The sequence below is a fragment of the Rana temporaria genome, chromosome 3, assembly GCF_905171775.1.
Source record: "Rana temporaria chromosome 3, aRanTem1.1, whole genome shotgun sequence".
NCBI lineage: Eukaryota > Metazoa > Chordata > Amphibia > Anura > Ranidae > Rana > Rana temporaria.
In genome coordinates, this window is record NC_053491.1 from 316,444,057 (window position 1) to 316,461,362 (window position 17,306).

A 17,306-nucleotide genomic window follows, 5' to 3' on the forward strand; every position below is an offset into this window, starting at 1 on the left:
CCTTCTTCTAGACAGCGGAGCAGCCATTCCTCACCCCCCTTGCTCTCAGCCCTCTCCAGCAGTTGGCACAGGAGGGCTTCCCTGCTACTGGTGGCGCGGCGCTTCATCCTGAGGTGCTGACAGGCACTGTCCCTGCTGCGACGCTGGCTGACAGGACGGGCTGAGGAGACCGCCGCGCTGGAGCCCTTTTATAACCTCCTACAGCGCGGGTTTCTCCCGCCCGATTCGACCAATCGGCGGATCCGCTTCTTCCGCCAATCACACGCCGTTGCTACCCAGCATCTGCACGGCACCTGAAACGAAAGGACACAGCAGGAGAGACTGCACAGCGGTGCTTCTCGTCCTTTGGTCCAGCCCATGTTGGTCCAGCATATTGCTGGGACCTTTCATTCACAAAAATGACTATCACATGTTAGAGAATGATTATTTTAAAATAGTCTAGTAAATAGGACATTGCATGCTCACATTCAATTAACCAAAACAAAGAAATAAATACAGAAATACATAAAATGTTCAACCCAAAGTGAAATGTTGCAAATATACATGCTTGGCATTCAAATGATGGTTACATAATCTGCTGTCACAAACAGTATACATTTATAATGTTTTTAATCTAAACATACAGTATGCAAAGTACTGAACACATTTTATATGATTTTTGTATTGTTTATTCTGTTTAATGTTCAAAATAGGTTTGTAAAACAATTTATTTTGTAATACTTTACATGAATATATGTGTTGCTGCATTTCTTCAATTACGCCTCATGGTGTCACTATTGCCTAACGTGGTGCAGAACTGATTTTGTAGTGTTAGTGTTTGGATAGCATTATAATACTCAGACATTGAAGATCTTAACAGAAGGAAGACATATTTTCATATTTTCTTTGTACTTTGTGAATTTAAATACTTTTGTCAAGGATTTAAAACATCAGATTCCACTTTTGTTTAAGACTTCAGCACTGTGCATAGGACTATGGCATGGCAAGTAATATATCTCTCTTTAATTTTTTATCTTGTATCTGCTTCTAATTTAATTTGGTATACTATTCTAGAAGAGATGAGGCAAAATTCCATTGTAGGAAACATTGGAAAGGATTTGGGGTTAAACAGTAACAATCTGAATATAAGAAAATTAAGGATTGTTTCTCAGAGTAACAGGAATTTTTTCAATATCAATTCAGAAAATGGCAACCTTTATGTCACTCACAGAATAGACAGGGAGGAATTATGTACATCAGAGCAGAGCTGCTTTCTAGATCTTGAGATACTGGCTGAAAATCCTGTAAATGTTTATCCTGTTAAGATTGAAATCCAGGATATCAATGACAATCCTCCAAGTTTTTCTAAGGACTATTTTGACATAGCAATAAGTGAATCTGCCTCCCCTGGATCACGTTTTGTTCTGGGAAATGCCCGTGATCCAGACTTAGGAACCAATTCTTTGCAGAGTTATAACCTTATTCCCAATCCACATTTTAGTTTGGGAGAAAAAGTTGACAGCAAGGGCACAAAACACCCAGAACTTGTTCTGGAAGAACCCCTAGATCGTGAAGAACAACAGAGTTATACACTAACTTTAACTGCTTCTGATGGGGGTAAACCTATGAAAACAGGAACAACTATCATCAAGATTATGGTTCAAGATTTTAATGACAATTTTCCACTGTTTAGTCAAGATATATACAGGATAACTCTAAAGGAAAGTTTACCAAGCGGGTCTCTTGTACTTCAGCTAAATGCCACTGACAAAGATGATGGGACCAATGCGGAAATTACATATTCATTTAGCCACATTCCTGAAAAAGCACGTCATATTTATGCAGTGGATTTTCAGACTGGAGTCATTACAACCATAGGAGAACTTGATTATGAGGCAACAAAATCCTATGAGTTGACAGCGGAAGCCATAGATGGGGGTGGCTTAGTAGCTAGATGTACCATATTAATAGAGATTGTTGATATGAATGACAATGTTCCTGAGATAACTCTTGCATCTCTTTATACAACAGTTCCAGAGGATGCCCCTCCTGGGACACTTGTAGCATTAATTAATGTCAAGGATTTGGATTCTGGAAAAAATGGTGATATAATATGCCACATATCTGAGACAATGTTTTTTAAATTAGAACCTTCAACTAATACGTACTTTAAACTTGTAACTGCACACCTCCTGGACAGGGAAACATTTTCTTTTTATAACATTACTGTTATAGCTGAAGATCAAGGCATTCCACAGCTGTCAAATAAGAAAGATATTCATTTAACCATTTCTGATGTGAATGATAATCCACCTGTTTTTGATAAATCAGGTTTTATTTCCTACATTCCAGAGCATAACCCAGCAGGAACCTCAGTTCTTGGAGTTCATGCATCAGATCTTGATTACAATGAAAATGCTCGGGTCGTATACTCTATCATTAACACAGATATTGATAACATCCCAGTATCTTCTTATGTTTCCATAAATTCAATGACTGGGGTTCTTTATGCTCAGAGATCATTTGACTATGAGCAGTTACGTGAGTTTCAGTTCCAGGTGATGGCAAAAGACAGCGGATCCCCTCCTCTCAGCACTAATGTTACAGTGAAAATATGTATCATAGATAAGAATGATAATGCTCCTATGATTCTCTACCCATCTGAAGACCCTGGGGAATCAGCATTATTTGAATTTATTCCACACTCTGCTGAGAGAGGCTATCTAGTGACCAAGGTGATTGCAGTGGATTCTGACTCTGGACACAATGCTTGGCTTTCTTACCACTTTTTGCAAGTTCCTGATCCAACCTTATTTACTATTAGTCAACAGACTGGCGAAATCAAAATAACCAGAGACCTGCGGGATGTGGACACCTTAAGGCAAAAAATTGTGGTGATGGTAAAGGATAATGGAATCCCGTCCCTATCATCTACAGTCACTTTGAATGTGGTTGTGGCTGAAAATTTTCAACAAGCTGTTCCGGAAATAAGACATCGATCCACTAATTTAGATACCACATACAATGCAACATTCTATCTTTTAATTGCAATAACCTTAATTTCATTGTTATTTATTATAACATTGATAATTGCGGTAGCATACAAATGCAGGAAATCCAATAATCCACCATCCTTTGGATCATTTAATGGGAATGTGTATCCTCAATTTACCCTGGGATGTCCTTCTGATATCAGTGATGCAAGTTTACCTTTTCCATTCTCATATGATGTGTGTGTGACACTTGACTCAAAGCAGAATGAAATTGCATATCTGAAACCAGGATATGACGTCCCCACAGACAATCTCATTGACACAGAAGATACAGCTGTAAGGCCAAATTTCAATAAAGATAACAAGATCATGCAAATAGCAACACCGGTAAGACCTACTAATATATAATAATGTGAGATTCACCAAAATAGGAAAAAATATATATTATAATTTCTATTTGTGTGACTTGTTTCAAAATGGAAATAGTTTGTCTTTAGATCCGCGTAACCTATCTGATTTACGTTACGCCGCCGCAAGTTTTTGAGGCAAGTGCTTTATTCAGAAAGCACTTGCCTGTAAACATGCTGCGGCGTATCGTAAATCCCCCAGCGGAATTCAAATTCCGCGGCTAGGGGGCGTGTAAAATTTAAATCAGGCGCGTCCCGTGCGAACGAACTGCGCATGCGCCGTCCGTAAAATTTCCCAGCGTGCATTGCTCTAAATGACTTTGCTAGGACGTCATAGGTTTCGACGTGTACGTAAATTACGTCCATCCGTATTCGCGAACGACTTACGCAAACGACGTAAAAAATGCAAAACTCGGTGTGGGAACGACGGCCATACTTAACATAGGATATGCTGCATATAGCAGGGGTAACTATACGCCAGAAAAAGCCGAACACAAACGACGTAAAAAAAAGCACCGGGCGGTCGTTCGTTTCTGAATCGGCGTAACTCCCCATTTGCATATTCCTCGCGTATACAAACAGAAGCGCCACCTAGCGGCCAGCGTGAGATTGCAGCCTAAGATCCAAAGGTGTAAGTCACTTACACCTGTCGGATCTTAGGGATATCTATGCGTAACCTGATTCTATAAATCAGGCGCATAGATACGACCGGCAGAACTCAGAGATATGACAGCGTATCAGGAGATACACCGTCGTATCTCTTTCTGAATCTGCCCCACAGTGTTTGTGATGCTACAATGAAAAGTAAGCCCGCCTAATTCAAATGTGGGACAGGGGGGCGTGTTTTATGTTAATCTTCTGTGACCCGACGTGATTGACGTTTTTCACGAACGGCGCATGCGCCGTGCGTGGAAATCTCCCAGTGTGCATTGCTCCTAATACACCGCAAGGACGTATTGGTTTTGACGTGGGCGTAAATTACATCCAGCCCCATTCACGGACGAGTTACGCAAACAACGCAAAATTTAAAAATTTTGTTGCGGGAACGACGGCCATACTTAACATTGGTACTCCGCACTTACGCCACCATATAGCAGGGGTAACTATATGCCGGGAAAAGCCTAACGTAAATGGCGTAAATGTACTGCGTCGGCCGGGCGTACGTTTGTGAATTCGCGTATCTTGCTTATTTACATATTTTGACGCGTAAATCAGCATACACGCCCCTAGCGGTCACCGTAAAAATGCAGTTACGATCCGACGGCGTAAGAGACTTACGCCTGTCGGATCTAAGGGAAATCTATGCGTAACTGATTCTAAGAATCAGGCGCATAGATACGACGGCGCGACTCAGAGATACGACGGCGTATCTGGAGATATGCCGTCATATCTCCACTGAGAATCTGGCCCATAATCTTTTAAAGTGACAACTAAAAAAAAATTGTACTGTACAAATTCTTACCTTAGATAAGAGGCCGGTATCAAAACACTAAAGCACCTATGATATAGAAACACCTTAAAACTTGTAATTAAAACAGTTAAAATCAGGCCTGTCAGTCTAACATTGATAGTATGTAAACTATTGGAGGGAATTATAAGGGGCTATATCCAAGCATTTGCTGATGAAAACAGTATAATTAGTAGTAATATGCATGGGTTTACGAAAGGTCATTCTTGCCAAACCAATCTGTTAACATTCTACGAGGACCTGAGCTGCCACCTAGATAAAGTAGGCCTGTGGATTGTTGCTATATGCCGGAAAACTGGTCGTGTGTACGAGGCATATATAAGAGTGTTCTTTTTGTGCGGCCAATATATTGTAATCTGCATGGGTATTCCATGCTATACACTACACCCTCAGTCTGAGTGAGTGAGTGAGAAACTTATATAGCGCAAACAAATGTGAACTTAATCGCCTCAAGGCGCTGGCAGGTAACACAATCCTATATATCATATTTCCTGCCTGTGCTCTTTGATAAAAATGTTTTTCTTCTTCTCTGGTTATTTTTAACTGTTTTACATCCATAGCAATGGGCACATGCAAAAAAAAAAAAATTTTTCTTTTTTTTTGGAGGATCAACCACATTTTCAACTAATTTAAGTTGGCTTAAAATAGGTGCGTGTTATCTTCTCTTTCTGAACAGATATTTCCAAAGTGTTAACTTCCCAGGATAAAACAATATTCTTTTGGTTTCTTTATGATGCAATTGAATATAAACAATGATGAATTTTAAATGCTGCCAGACATCTATCTCTGATGAAGACACATGATGTAGTTACATAATGCATAGGGAGGAGCCAATGATGCCATGCTGCATGACGGGAAATGAGCGGACGCCATCTTGAGACTGGCCAAGAGAACTGTGAGCTTTAAAGGGGCAGTGCATATGTTTAATTTGTGGTGTACCAGCTTAATGCACTGTATTATATAAGTGTATTTTTAGCATATTGGGTTGAACAATATTGGTATTGAGACAGAGAGCACTATGATCATGTAATTTTTTGAGCTTCTGGTAGTTATTTACCTGTGGAGATGCCTGGATGGATATGGATTAAGAGGGCTAGGAATCTGTACTGAGAAGACCAGTCATGGCAGTAGTGACCCCACTTAAAGTGGTAGGCACATTGGACCTAATTTCTTTAGGTCAAATAAAAAAGGTGAGAGCTTTTGATTGAAGGTGATGGGATTACACAGTGGATTGTGAAATCAGTGGCACTAAGATTCAGTGAAGATTCACAGTGTGGTTTAAATTAATAAGAGGAACACAGTACTGATGAAGAAAGGACACTTTTACACATTTTTGGTGGACTTTATTTTCATTGGAATACATTTTCGCTGAGGTTGCATTTTTTTCTATTTAATATATTATTTGCAGTTTATATTAGTGAATACTGCATGGCATTGCTTGAATTTTAAAGACAACTATTTTATTGTGTGATTATTGTAAGCGTTTACAAACCGTATCCTCTGATGGCTTCCGATAACTGGAAACAGTTATCAAAAGACTTTATATGCTAGGCTCTGTGGGATTTATTTCAGAAGCAAGCTCCATGACTACTTTAGTTATATGTCATATATTTACAAATTTTCATAGTTGTTCAGTCTGCAGAGAAACACGTTTACATATTCAAGGCAGATTTTGCACATATTTACAAAATTTCCTTGCAAATACATACTATACTTTTTACCTTAAACATGGAATTAAATTCTAGCTTCTGCCTAGAAACCAATGAGCTTATAACCCCAGCTTGTTCAATTAAGCCTGGTAATAAAACCTGGAAGCTCATTGGTTTCTGTGCAGAAGTGAGCCTGATTTTGCGCTTTCCAGCTTTAGTAAATAAACCCCATTGTGTACTTAAAAGTGGGGTATGCCTGTATTATGTGTCATTATGCCTGCTCACTAACGTTTTCTAAAAGATAAGGAGAGGCGTAAAAAGGTGTTTAATAGAATAAGGAAAAACTTGTGAACGTGAGCATCTAACATTATTTTGTTATTATTTTTCTTGCCTTTATTTTAATAATATTTTTTGATACTTATACAATAAGCAGAACACGTTTGAAAAATGCAAGTTAGTGTCCAAATCTTGTTTTTTTTTTCTATTATAATTAAGAATATTTCATAAAGACTGATGCATTATATTAAAATTGATTTCCTCAATGTTTAAGTTTGTTTTTTGTTTTTATGTGTTGAATCAAAGTTGAACAAAACCAAAATAGTCTCTATGACAGCCTTTTATAATTAGATGAGGTGAGGCTTATATTGTGCTCTGGAGGTGCTATTCATGCTTTTGAATGCTCTGGAATTAACTTATTTAGCTCTTGGATAGAGGCTGCTTTCTACTCTGGATGTTATCCTTGCGTCAACTTTGCACAATGTCCCTTTTATGCCTTTTATTATTGTGCAGTACTAAATATTTGTGGATCCATAATCAAACTTTGTTGTAACGTTATTTATAATGGCTGAGAAAATGCACTCATTAAATACATATTTAGGTTCATTTACTAAAACTGGGGAGTGCAAAATCTTGTGCAGATGTGTATGATAGCCAATCAGCTTGTTAAATTAGGCTTTGACAAAAAAGAAGATGAGTACATGAGTAATTTTTTACCTTAAACTATTTAGTGGAGGACCAAAAAAGCTGCCATGATACCACAAAAGCTTTGTTAGTTTTTATTCAATTTTTTGCTAAAAGGAAAACCTTCCTTTTCACAAAAAAATAATATAATTTATATAATTGCTACAAAAGTCATTTTCATTTCTAAGATTTTCTAAATAAAATAAAAATGTTGCAATCTGGCAAGTAAATTATTCACACAAGGGCATTGTGAACACTATGAGGCATGTTTACAAAGCTTTTTGTAGAAGAACATCACATACTTTCATGCATGATACATGAATTTTGGCCATAATTTTCCTAAAAAGGTAATTCCAATATTCATCTTAGTGGCCAAATGCAGTATTGTTTTCTGAAATACCTCAATAAGGAAATATACCACTACCACCATTAGCCACTAGAATGAGCTAATGATGATGGGGATTAATCTAATAGGAAAAATACAGCCAGAATGTGTGCAGTATGTGTGAATGTGTTTGCCATTTGTCGATCAAATGTCTTAGAAATAGACCCCAATTTGTGCACAGAGCGCTGACAACACATTCTCATGCAATGGGTTACATATTTTCCTTGAAGTTTTTCAAATTTTTCAACATCTGGAATGTCCATTTTATTAAAACAGACAGATCCTCTCACTTAGCACTATGATGATAATAATGATATATATCTGTGTAAGCAGAACCCAAAAGAATAAGGGTCTGCAATAAGGTTTGCTAATCCTTGCAATGCAAATAATTATCTTTGAGGCTACTGTTTTTTTTTGTTGCTTTAAACACCATTTTTTTTGATTATACAACTGTGTTTTTTTTTATAGTTAACATTATAAACACATATTATGATAATTTATAATATGTGTTTCAAAGTGGAGTTTGTTGAACAGTTCGAGTCAAGCAAAAGTTGGGCCTGAACATCGCCGGTTCGCCAGTTCAGCAAACACCTGAATTTGCGCTGCAGAGTGCATTCTAAGTGAATATATGGTTGTTAAGAAGCAGGCCAGATGAGTCATCAGCTGTCGAAGTACAGCTAAATTAAAACAATTTAAAACATTGCCGGCAATGATTTTTTTTTTTTAAATGTTAAAGAAAACTGTGTGGGGTCCCCCCCAATCCATACCAGCCCCTTTGGGGCTGGCATGGATTTTAAGAGGAACCCAAAACATTTTTTTTTGTAATGGCGTGACCCCCTCAAAATCCATACCAGACCCTTATCCCAGCATGCACCCTGGCAGGCTAGGAAAGGGGGGTAGGAGCGAACAGTCCCCCTCCTGAACCATACCAGACTACATGCCCTCAACATGCAGGGTTGCTTTGGGGCATTTGGGGTAGTGGGGTGCCACCTTACATTGATACATGTCCCCCAGGGCAGTACCCGAGCCCCCATACCCTTCTTTAATGGCCAATAACTTGAATATAAGCCTTCAAAAAGGGCACTTTTGATTTTTGACATTATGGTCCTATAGACTTTAATAGGGTTCAAAGTTTGGATCTGAACTTTTCGAGAGTCCTTGAGTGAACCAAATCTGGGGGGTGTTCGGCCCAACTCTATTTCAAATTATTAGTGCATACAATATGATGCCCAATCTAAAAAGAAGATTGCTTCAAGATTAATATATGCCAAACACAGATGTACATGTATTGTCTTCAAATTGGATAATTGAATACACATTAATGCAATTGTTGAGCAACAACTCATATTGCTTAAATCCGATTGCCTTATCATGGAAATATTAGCCAAACATTTGTGAAACTGGATCGCTCGCAAAGTGTCCATGCAATGCATACTGAATGCTGCTTAATTAATACTAACTGGTGAAGTTTGCTCTGAGGCATATGTGTGTGTGTGTGTGTGTATATATATATATATACAGAGTTTTTAAAAAGCCAATCTTCAAAAGTTTATGCATCAAAAAGTATTAGCTCAAATACATGCATGTCAACATTCTTATAATTTTAGGTGGCTATGATTTTTTTCATAATAGTGTACAATTAGTAGAACTGGGATTTAGATTTTGGATTATGAGTTGTTAGGTAGCATTTAGGGGCAAACTAATGAAGCGTTAAATGTGACATTCTACAAACATTCACTGCAGGTGAATCAATCACTGTATTTGAAAACACTTGCACCAGGAAGAGACACATGCAGATGAATGTTTAGTGAATATCACATTCATTGCTTTATAAGTATAACCCTTGGGTCAAATTGGTAAAGCAGTGAATATGGCTTTTACCAAACATACAATGGCAGTTAATCACTGTTATTTAAAATACCAAAAAAGGTTCACCTGCACTGAATGTCTTGTTACGTCAGATTCACAACTTTATAAATATACCCCTGAGCGTCATGTGGAATATTAAATATGGTTGTGTTTTTTTCATTGAATGGCACAGGTATTATAGTACATACCAATACATCAATCAAGTTTTTTTTTAAATATTTCATAATTGTCGACTTGAGTTACTTTGCCTGACAATTGTTTCTTTAACTGTGATGATCTTTTGAAGTCAATTCGTTTTTTTACCTAATTGAATTATTAAATAGGAAAACTCCTTTAAATTCCATGTTTAAAAGTTGAAGCTGTTAAAAAATCATGTCTAAAATATGTCTAAATGTCTAAAATACTATTTTGAAAATGTGCACTTTGCAGAGTGAATGTTTAATTTGCTCGTTAAATAAAATCATGTTGTATTTTTCTTGCACATAATCAGATACTTAAGTTGAACATATTTTCCCTATTGCAAAGTAAAAATTCTATACTCCTTTAGCAAATAAACACTTACTAAATGCAGCAAGTGCATGACTTTTTTTATTACAGCATTCATTTGATTTGATTATATTATACACATTTTTACACAGTCTTCCAAACGAAACCATAAAGATTTAAATTTAAAAAAGGAAATACCTTTTAAGTATGACATAATTTGGTTGAACTTGGCATCACATATAGAGTAAGTAAAAAAAAGTGATATAAAAATCATGTGTAAAATATGTAAAATATAAGCAAAGGGTTAACAGAATATGAAACAGGTATCAGGTACACTCAATGGGATTTGTAACAGGAGGTTTCAATATTGTCAACGTTTCAGTGGGGAAGACAAATTTTCTTTGAGAAAAGTGAGCTGTGCCCTGCCAAAATATTGCCATTATTAAAACCACTTTGGAAATTCTTTTTGTTGCTGTTGAGTGCACCTACTACCTGTTTCACATTCTACAAGCTTTTTCATGGATTGCACCTAGTTCACTGCCATATTACCAATACCAAAGGGTTTACATATATTAAAAATAAAACATTAAAAATGACTGTCCAGTGGTATGACACAACAGTAAATATATGTTTTCTTCAGGTAGTCAGGTTAAATGAGATATTTTTTAGTAAGTATTATGCCGCGTACACACCATCACTTTATGTGATGAAAAAAAATGACGTTTTTAAAAACGTCACTTTAATTGACTGTGTGTGGGGGAAAACGTCGTTTTATGTCTTGTAAAAAACGACCAAAAAAAATTGAAGCATGCTTCAATTTTATGTGTCGTTTTTCAAAAGTGCACTTTTTACTTCACAGAAATTGACCGTGTGTAGCAAAAAACGTCGTTTTCTAAGACGTTTTTTCACCCACGCATGCCCAGAAGGTAGTTATGAAGCAAGCTTCAATGGTAAAACGTGGTGGAACGTAACCTCACTTTGCAAGATCATTGTGAGAAAACGATGGTGTGTAGGCAACTTCGTCTTTGAAAATTGAAGTTTCAAAAACGTAATTTTTTACTTCACAGAAAGTGTCGTTTTTTTTCATCACATAAAGTGATGGTGTGTACGCGGCATTAGACTCAACCTGGTTAGCTGAAACAAATATAGATTTGTCTGTGAACAACAGTAAACCAACCTTAAATGTTACCTTAGAAATATGACATTATAATTGTAAACAAGAGGATATAAGGTTTAGTACAAAAAGGATTCAGGCATGTATTAAAGATACCTTTATAATTCTTTAGAATTTACCAAAATAGATGTATCAAGAAAAGAGAAATGCAATAATCAACTTCTAAAATTATTTTTTTGTAAAGATACAGTATATATATTTACACATTTTGCATGTGTTTTTTTTTCATATTTTAGAATCTTGTAAGAAAAAATAAGGGTTACAGTACAGCATTAAATAGGTAATTTTAATCTTATATCCCAGTCTTTACCAGTTGTATTGTAATACCTATTTTTGAACTCTTGGTGTCACTACTAGACTATACAATGTTTTGTACTGTTAGAATGTACAAACTGGATCCAGCCTCAATGCAGATACTAAGGAAAACTGCAAGTAGTTTCCATTTTGCTTTCTGATGCCATATTTACAATACTTTGGATATTTTATTCTGTGAAGGAGCAGAAGCTATAGCTACTTATCACAATGCTGAATACAGAAAGAAACAGAAGCACCAGGATGATGTTTATATGGCAAGTATTTTATTTTACTTCATTTTTCTTTGAACACATCTCTGGTCAGTTGCAATATTCTATACCTGAAGAATTAAAAAAGGGATCTGTGGTTGGGAATGTGGCTAAGGACCTTGGGTTGAGTGCTAAAGATCTAACAATGAGAAAATTTCAAATTGTTTCTCAAGCCAAAAAGCAGTATTTTGGAGTTAATCTTGAAAATGGAGACTTGATTGTTGCAGAAAGAATTGACAGAGAGGTGTTATGTGGAACAAAACAAACATGCTTTATAAATTTGGAGGCTGTTATAGAAAATCCCTTGCAGTTTTACACAATTACTGTGGAAATCCAGGATGTGAATGACAACTCTCCTACTTTTTCCAAGAAATACTTTGACATAGGCATCAGTGAATCAGCAAGTCCTGGAACACAGTTTTCTTTAGGTATTGCACAAGATCCTGACTTAGGTTTCAATGCTGTAACTAGCTATGCACTGAATGGTATTGAATACTTTAGCCTTGGAGAAAGAACTACCAAGGATGGCATTACATATCCAGAAATCATACTAGAAAAGTCTCTGGACAGAGAAAAGCAAAGTTTCTATGAGCTGATTTTAACTGCTTTTGATGGCGGAAAGCCTCAGAAATCTGGGACCGCTATAGTGAAGATTGTTGTTCAAGATGTCAATGATAACTTCCCTGTGTTTACTCAAGATACCTATAACATAAGGCTACCTGAGAATGTGCCTGTTGGCTTTACAGTAACTCATCTGAATGCAACTGATGAAGATGAAGGAACTAATGCCTTAATTTCATATTCATTTAGCAACATTCCTGAAACTGCTCGTCAAATATTCAGTATTGGTGCTCAAAATGGGGATGTTAAAATCATAGGAAATTTGGATTATGAAAGTTCAGACACTTATGAAATGACTGTAGAAGCGAAAGATGGTGGAGGTCATGTGACAAATTGCAAGTTATCTATACAGGTGATTGATGTGAATGATAATGTCCCAGAAATAACAATCACATCTCTCTCAGAAACAATTCCAGAAAATTCCCCACCTGGTACAGTGATAGCATTGATTAATGTTCGTGATTTGGATTCAGGAACGAATGGTGAAGTTGCATGCCAGATATCTAATACACTTCCTTTTCAACTAATACCATCATCAAGTAGCTACTATAAACTTGTTACTGCATCAAACATGGATCAAGAAAGAAATTCTTTGTACAACATTACAATTCAATGTATTGACAGTGGATCTCCTCCAATGTCGAGCAATAAGCAAATGAAGTTAATTATCTCTGATGTGAATGACAATCCCCCTCTTTTTGAAAAAATGAATTATCTCATCTATATTGCAGAAAATAATCAGCCAGGGACCTCAGTACACAAAGTCCATGCTTTAGACATTGATCGTGATGAGAATGGAAAAATCACTTACAGCATTATAAATAGTGACATAGAATCTATTCCAGTGTCATCTTATGTTTCCATAAACTCAATGACAGGGATTCTTTATGCTCAAAGATCATTTGACTATGAACAGTTACGAGAATTTCAGTTCCAGGTGATGGCTAAGGACAGTGGATCCCCTCCTCTAAGCAGTAATGCCACCATAAGAATATGTATCATAGATAAGAATGATAATGCCCCTAAGATTCTGTATCCATCACCAGAAACAGAAGGATCATCTTTATTTGAATTTATCCCCCACTCTGCTGAGAAAGGTTATCTAGTGACAAAAGTAATTGCAGTGGATTCTGACTCTGGACACAATGCCTGGCTTTCTTATAATTTACTGCATGTTTCAGAACCTTCATTATTTGTTATAAGCCAAAACGGTGAAATCAGGATAGGTCGAGAACTTCCAGATGTGGACTCCTTAAGGCAAAAGATTGTAATTCTTGTAAAGGACAATGGAGTCCCAGCCTTGTCATCTACAGCTACTTTAAATCTGGTTGTGGCAGAGAGCTTTCAACAAGTTGTGCCAGAGATAAAAAAACAACCCAACTTGACAGACATTTCATCAAATGCAACATTCTACCTGGTGATAGCTATAGCTATGATTTCTGTTCTATTTATTGTGACAGTAATGGTTACAATTATTCTTAAATGCAGAAAAACAAGCTATCCAGGAACAAACCTAGGAACATATAACAGAAATGTGTATCCTCAGTTCACTGTGGGTTGTCCTTCTGAGATCAGCGATACAAGTCTACCTTTTCCATTCTCCTATGATGTGTGTGTAACTCTTGACTCAAAGCAAAATGAAATTGCTTATCTCAGACCAGTCCAGAATGTCCCCACAGACAATCTCATTGACACTGATGATTCAACAGCTGTGAATAGTTTAACTCAAGAGAATTTGCCTCAACACAATTGTATTCAGGTATGTGAAACTAAATGTTATATGTGTAATAAGTTATTTTCATTCACAGACCAAAAAAGGTAATTTGCCTGATAATACGTATATGCATTGGTAGATCCACAAACACACACTCACACTGCTCAAAGGTGAGCAGGCAACAGTTTTGGATGCTTACCCAGTCACAGCTACAGTACTCAAGACAACAACAAAAAGTCTGGATGGCTGCACTCCCAGTAGTGAGTTTCAGAAAATACTTTATTCAATAAATCTATAAAAAGCACACAGATATAAAAGCAGGTGGAAGTTGTACATGTGTGCTTTATAAAGATTTATTGAATAAAGGCTTTTTTTGGATCTCACTACTGGGAGTGCAGCCATCTAGATTGTATTTCTCTTAATATGCATTACTGTCGGTCTCTACTAAAGTATCATTTTAGTGTTGTTTTTTTTTATGTAAGCACTAAGATGTTATTGTTTTTGTCTTCAGGTTCTTATGTGGTCTATTGGTTTATTGTATCTAATTTAATATTTCTTGTATCTATCTTGTGTGTCCAGCTCTTTTTTTTTTAGGTTACTTGTGCTAACAGGTTGAATCTAGTAAACCTTGATTAGTAGGTAGGTGCCCATGCCTAAAAACTGCAGAATTGTCAAGAATTGAGTCTTGAAAGAAGATATAAGAAACCATTAAGGGGTGTCACACTCCACTAAGTGGCATACCAAGCGGGGGGTGGGGGAACGGGCCTCCCGAGGGGCACACAGGGGGATGTCAGGGGGCACGTCTGTGTGTTCCTATGCTTTGGGCTCCTGCGCCATTTTCAGTTTTTTCCATGCCTTTCACCTGGTTGGCTGGTAGAGCTGTCTGTCTCCCTCCATGTGGGGGTGGTCGGGGCATATGCCGTTTTTTTTCTAGGCCGGCTTGTGTGGGATTGGCGTGCATGGAGTGGAAGGCGCAGTGCTTCTGTGGTGCACTGATTGTCCATATGGGAGATGACGCCCATGATACTTGTGCATTGCTCTGTTTACAGCGTGAAGGCGCCAAGTTTGGTTTTCTCCATCTGGAGCATCCAGCAGGGTAAGCAAACCACTCTCTCTCCTGTACCGCAGGGGAGAGAGAGACCCTGAGCAGTGCTGAGTAGAGAGCTGCTGAAGCTAACTTAAGTAAACCAGCAGGTGATCTGTTCAGCACTGCTCACTGTCTCTCCATCTGCATGATTAATGTAGGAAGGGACAGAGTTGGGGGGTGTCTGTGTAAATCTAAAGGGGTCCAGGGGTGCAGAGTGATGCGTAATATAAAAGTGGTCCAGAGGTGCGGTGCTGTGTAATGTAAATGGGGTCCAGAGGTGTGGTGCTGTGTAATGTAAAAGGGGTCCAGAGGTGAAGTGCTGTGTAATGTAAAAGGGGTGCAGAGTGCTGTGTCATGTAAAGGGGTCCAGGGGTGCGGTGCTGTGTAATGTAAAAGGGGTCCAGAGGTGAAGTGCTGTGTAATGTAAGAGGTCCAGAGGTGCAGGGTGCTGTGTAATGTAAAGGGGTCCAAGAGTGCAGAGTGCTGTGTAATGTAAAGGGGTCCAGAGGTGTGGTGCTGTGTAATGTAAAAGGGGTCCAGGTGTGCAGAGTGCTGTGTAATGAAAAGTGGCCCAGAGGTGCAGTGCTGTGTAATGTAATGGGGTCCAGGGGTGCAGTTGTGGAGAGGGGGTACACAGTAGTAGTAGTACACAGTAGTGACAAAGAGATATTGGGGGATGCAGAGGTATGCAGGGGGCACAGTGGGGTTTTTGCATTTTAACGTGTGGGGTGCCAGATATAGGATCCGCCCCAGGTGACAAATGCTCTAGGTACGCCCCTGACTCCACTTAATTTAACCTCCTTGGCGGTAATCCCGAGTCAGGCTCGGGGTGAATTTTTTATACAAAAAGCGGTATTCCCTGAGCCAGACTCGGGAATGCATTGCAGGATACAGGGGGAAGTTACTTACTTTGTCCCTGGATCCTGCGATGTGTCCCCGCTGTGTGTGCGGGTTCCTCCGCTGTGTCTCCTTGCTCGATTCACAGTGCCGCCGAGCTCCGTTCCCTGCGACGTTATGACGCACGGGGACGGAGTTCGGCGCCAAATTCAAAAAGTGAAAAACACAATACACATACAGTATACTGTAATCTTATAGATTACAGTACTGTATAAAAATAATTACATGCCCCCTTTGTCCCTAGTGGTCTGCCCAGTGTTCTGCATGCACTTTTATATAATAAAAACTGTTCTTTCTGCCTGAAAACTGGAGATTGTCCATAGCAACCAAAAAGTGTCCCTTTATGTCAAAAGTGCTTTTAGACCAGCTAGAAAACAGCGATAATAAATTAGAATCACTTGCAGAATTGCGTGATAGCGATTTGTGGGGAAATTCATCATCAAACAATAAAAATAATGACAGCGACAATTCTGCAACTGAGCAAATTTCAGTGTTTTTGATTTGATTACATTATTGAATAATTTTTATTATAATTACATTATTATTTGTTATAATTATTTATAGTTATTTATTATATTATAATTTATAATTTTGTGTTTCAAACTTTATTATACTCGGGATGTCTACTAGACTCTTGTTTGGACAGATTTAAGTGAGTTATTCCTAAGAATTGCAGGCCTACAGTATAAAATGCCAAATTTCCATGCAAAAAATTGTACCGCTTTTGGTATAAAATTCCAGACATAATCATACCGCCAGGGAGGTTAAGGGGGTGAAGCATATACCAACAATTGAAGTATCAATTTTGGGTGAACTGACCATTTATGTTATTTTGTACACAACATATATGGTCTGCATAGTCAATACTTTCTAAAGGATTTTGAGGAAAGCTTGAAAAATGGCAGCCTGCTTAATTTTTGAGGCTATTACATAAATTGAGTTGAAAGAATTATATGACTACTTATGGTGACTTCCTTCGCACAGCAGCATGTGAGGTTTACTTCCACTTCCTGCCCCATAGAAAGAACAGGGAGTGAGAGGAAATATACCCAAC

General features: G+C 37.8%; 2 protein-coding genes across 4 annotated transcripts in view; both read left to right on the forward strand.

Annotated features, from left to right (window-relative positions):
- The window catches only part of LOC120932487 (protocadherin gamma-C5-like), a 721,441-nt gene that overhangs the window by 72,053 nt on the left and 632,082 nt on the right, over positions 1-17,306 (forward strand). Inside the window, exon 1 of one of the 3 annotated variants that reach the window (XM_040344928.1) lies at positions 960-3,359. The exons of the other annotated variants lie outside the window; for them this stretch is intronic. Within the exon in view, the coding sequence (XP_040200862.1) occupies positions 975-3,359 (2,385 nt within the window). The 5' untranslated portion in view covers positions 960-974. Of the gene's footprint in view, positions 1-959; positions 3,360-17,306 lie in introns of those variants that run through there. 3 annotated transcript variants of the gene reach the window in all.
- LOC120932489 (protocadherin gamma-B6-like) lies at positions 11,711-14,438 on the forward strand. The gene has a single exon (XM_040344938.1). The coding sequence runs from the start codon at positions 11,893-11,895 to the stop codon at positions 14,374-14,376; it is 2,484 nt and encodes an 827-aa protein (XP_040200872.1). The 5' UTR covers positions 11,711-11,892; the 3' UTR covers positions 14,377-14,438.

What these genes read in the sequence shown, in the direction of transcription:
- LOC120932489 (XM_040344938.1), top strand. Translation starts at nt 11,893, where the DNA reads ATGCTGAATACAGAAAGAAACAGAAGCACCAGGATGATGTTTATATGG.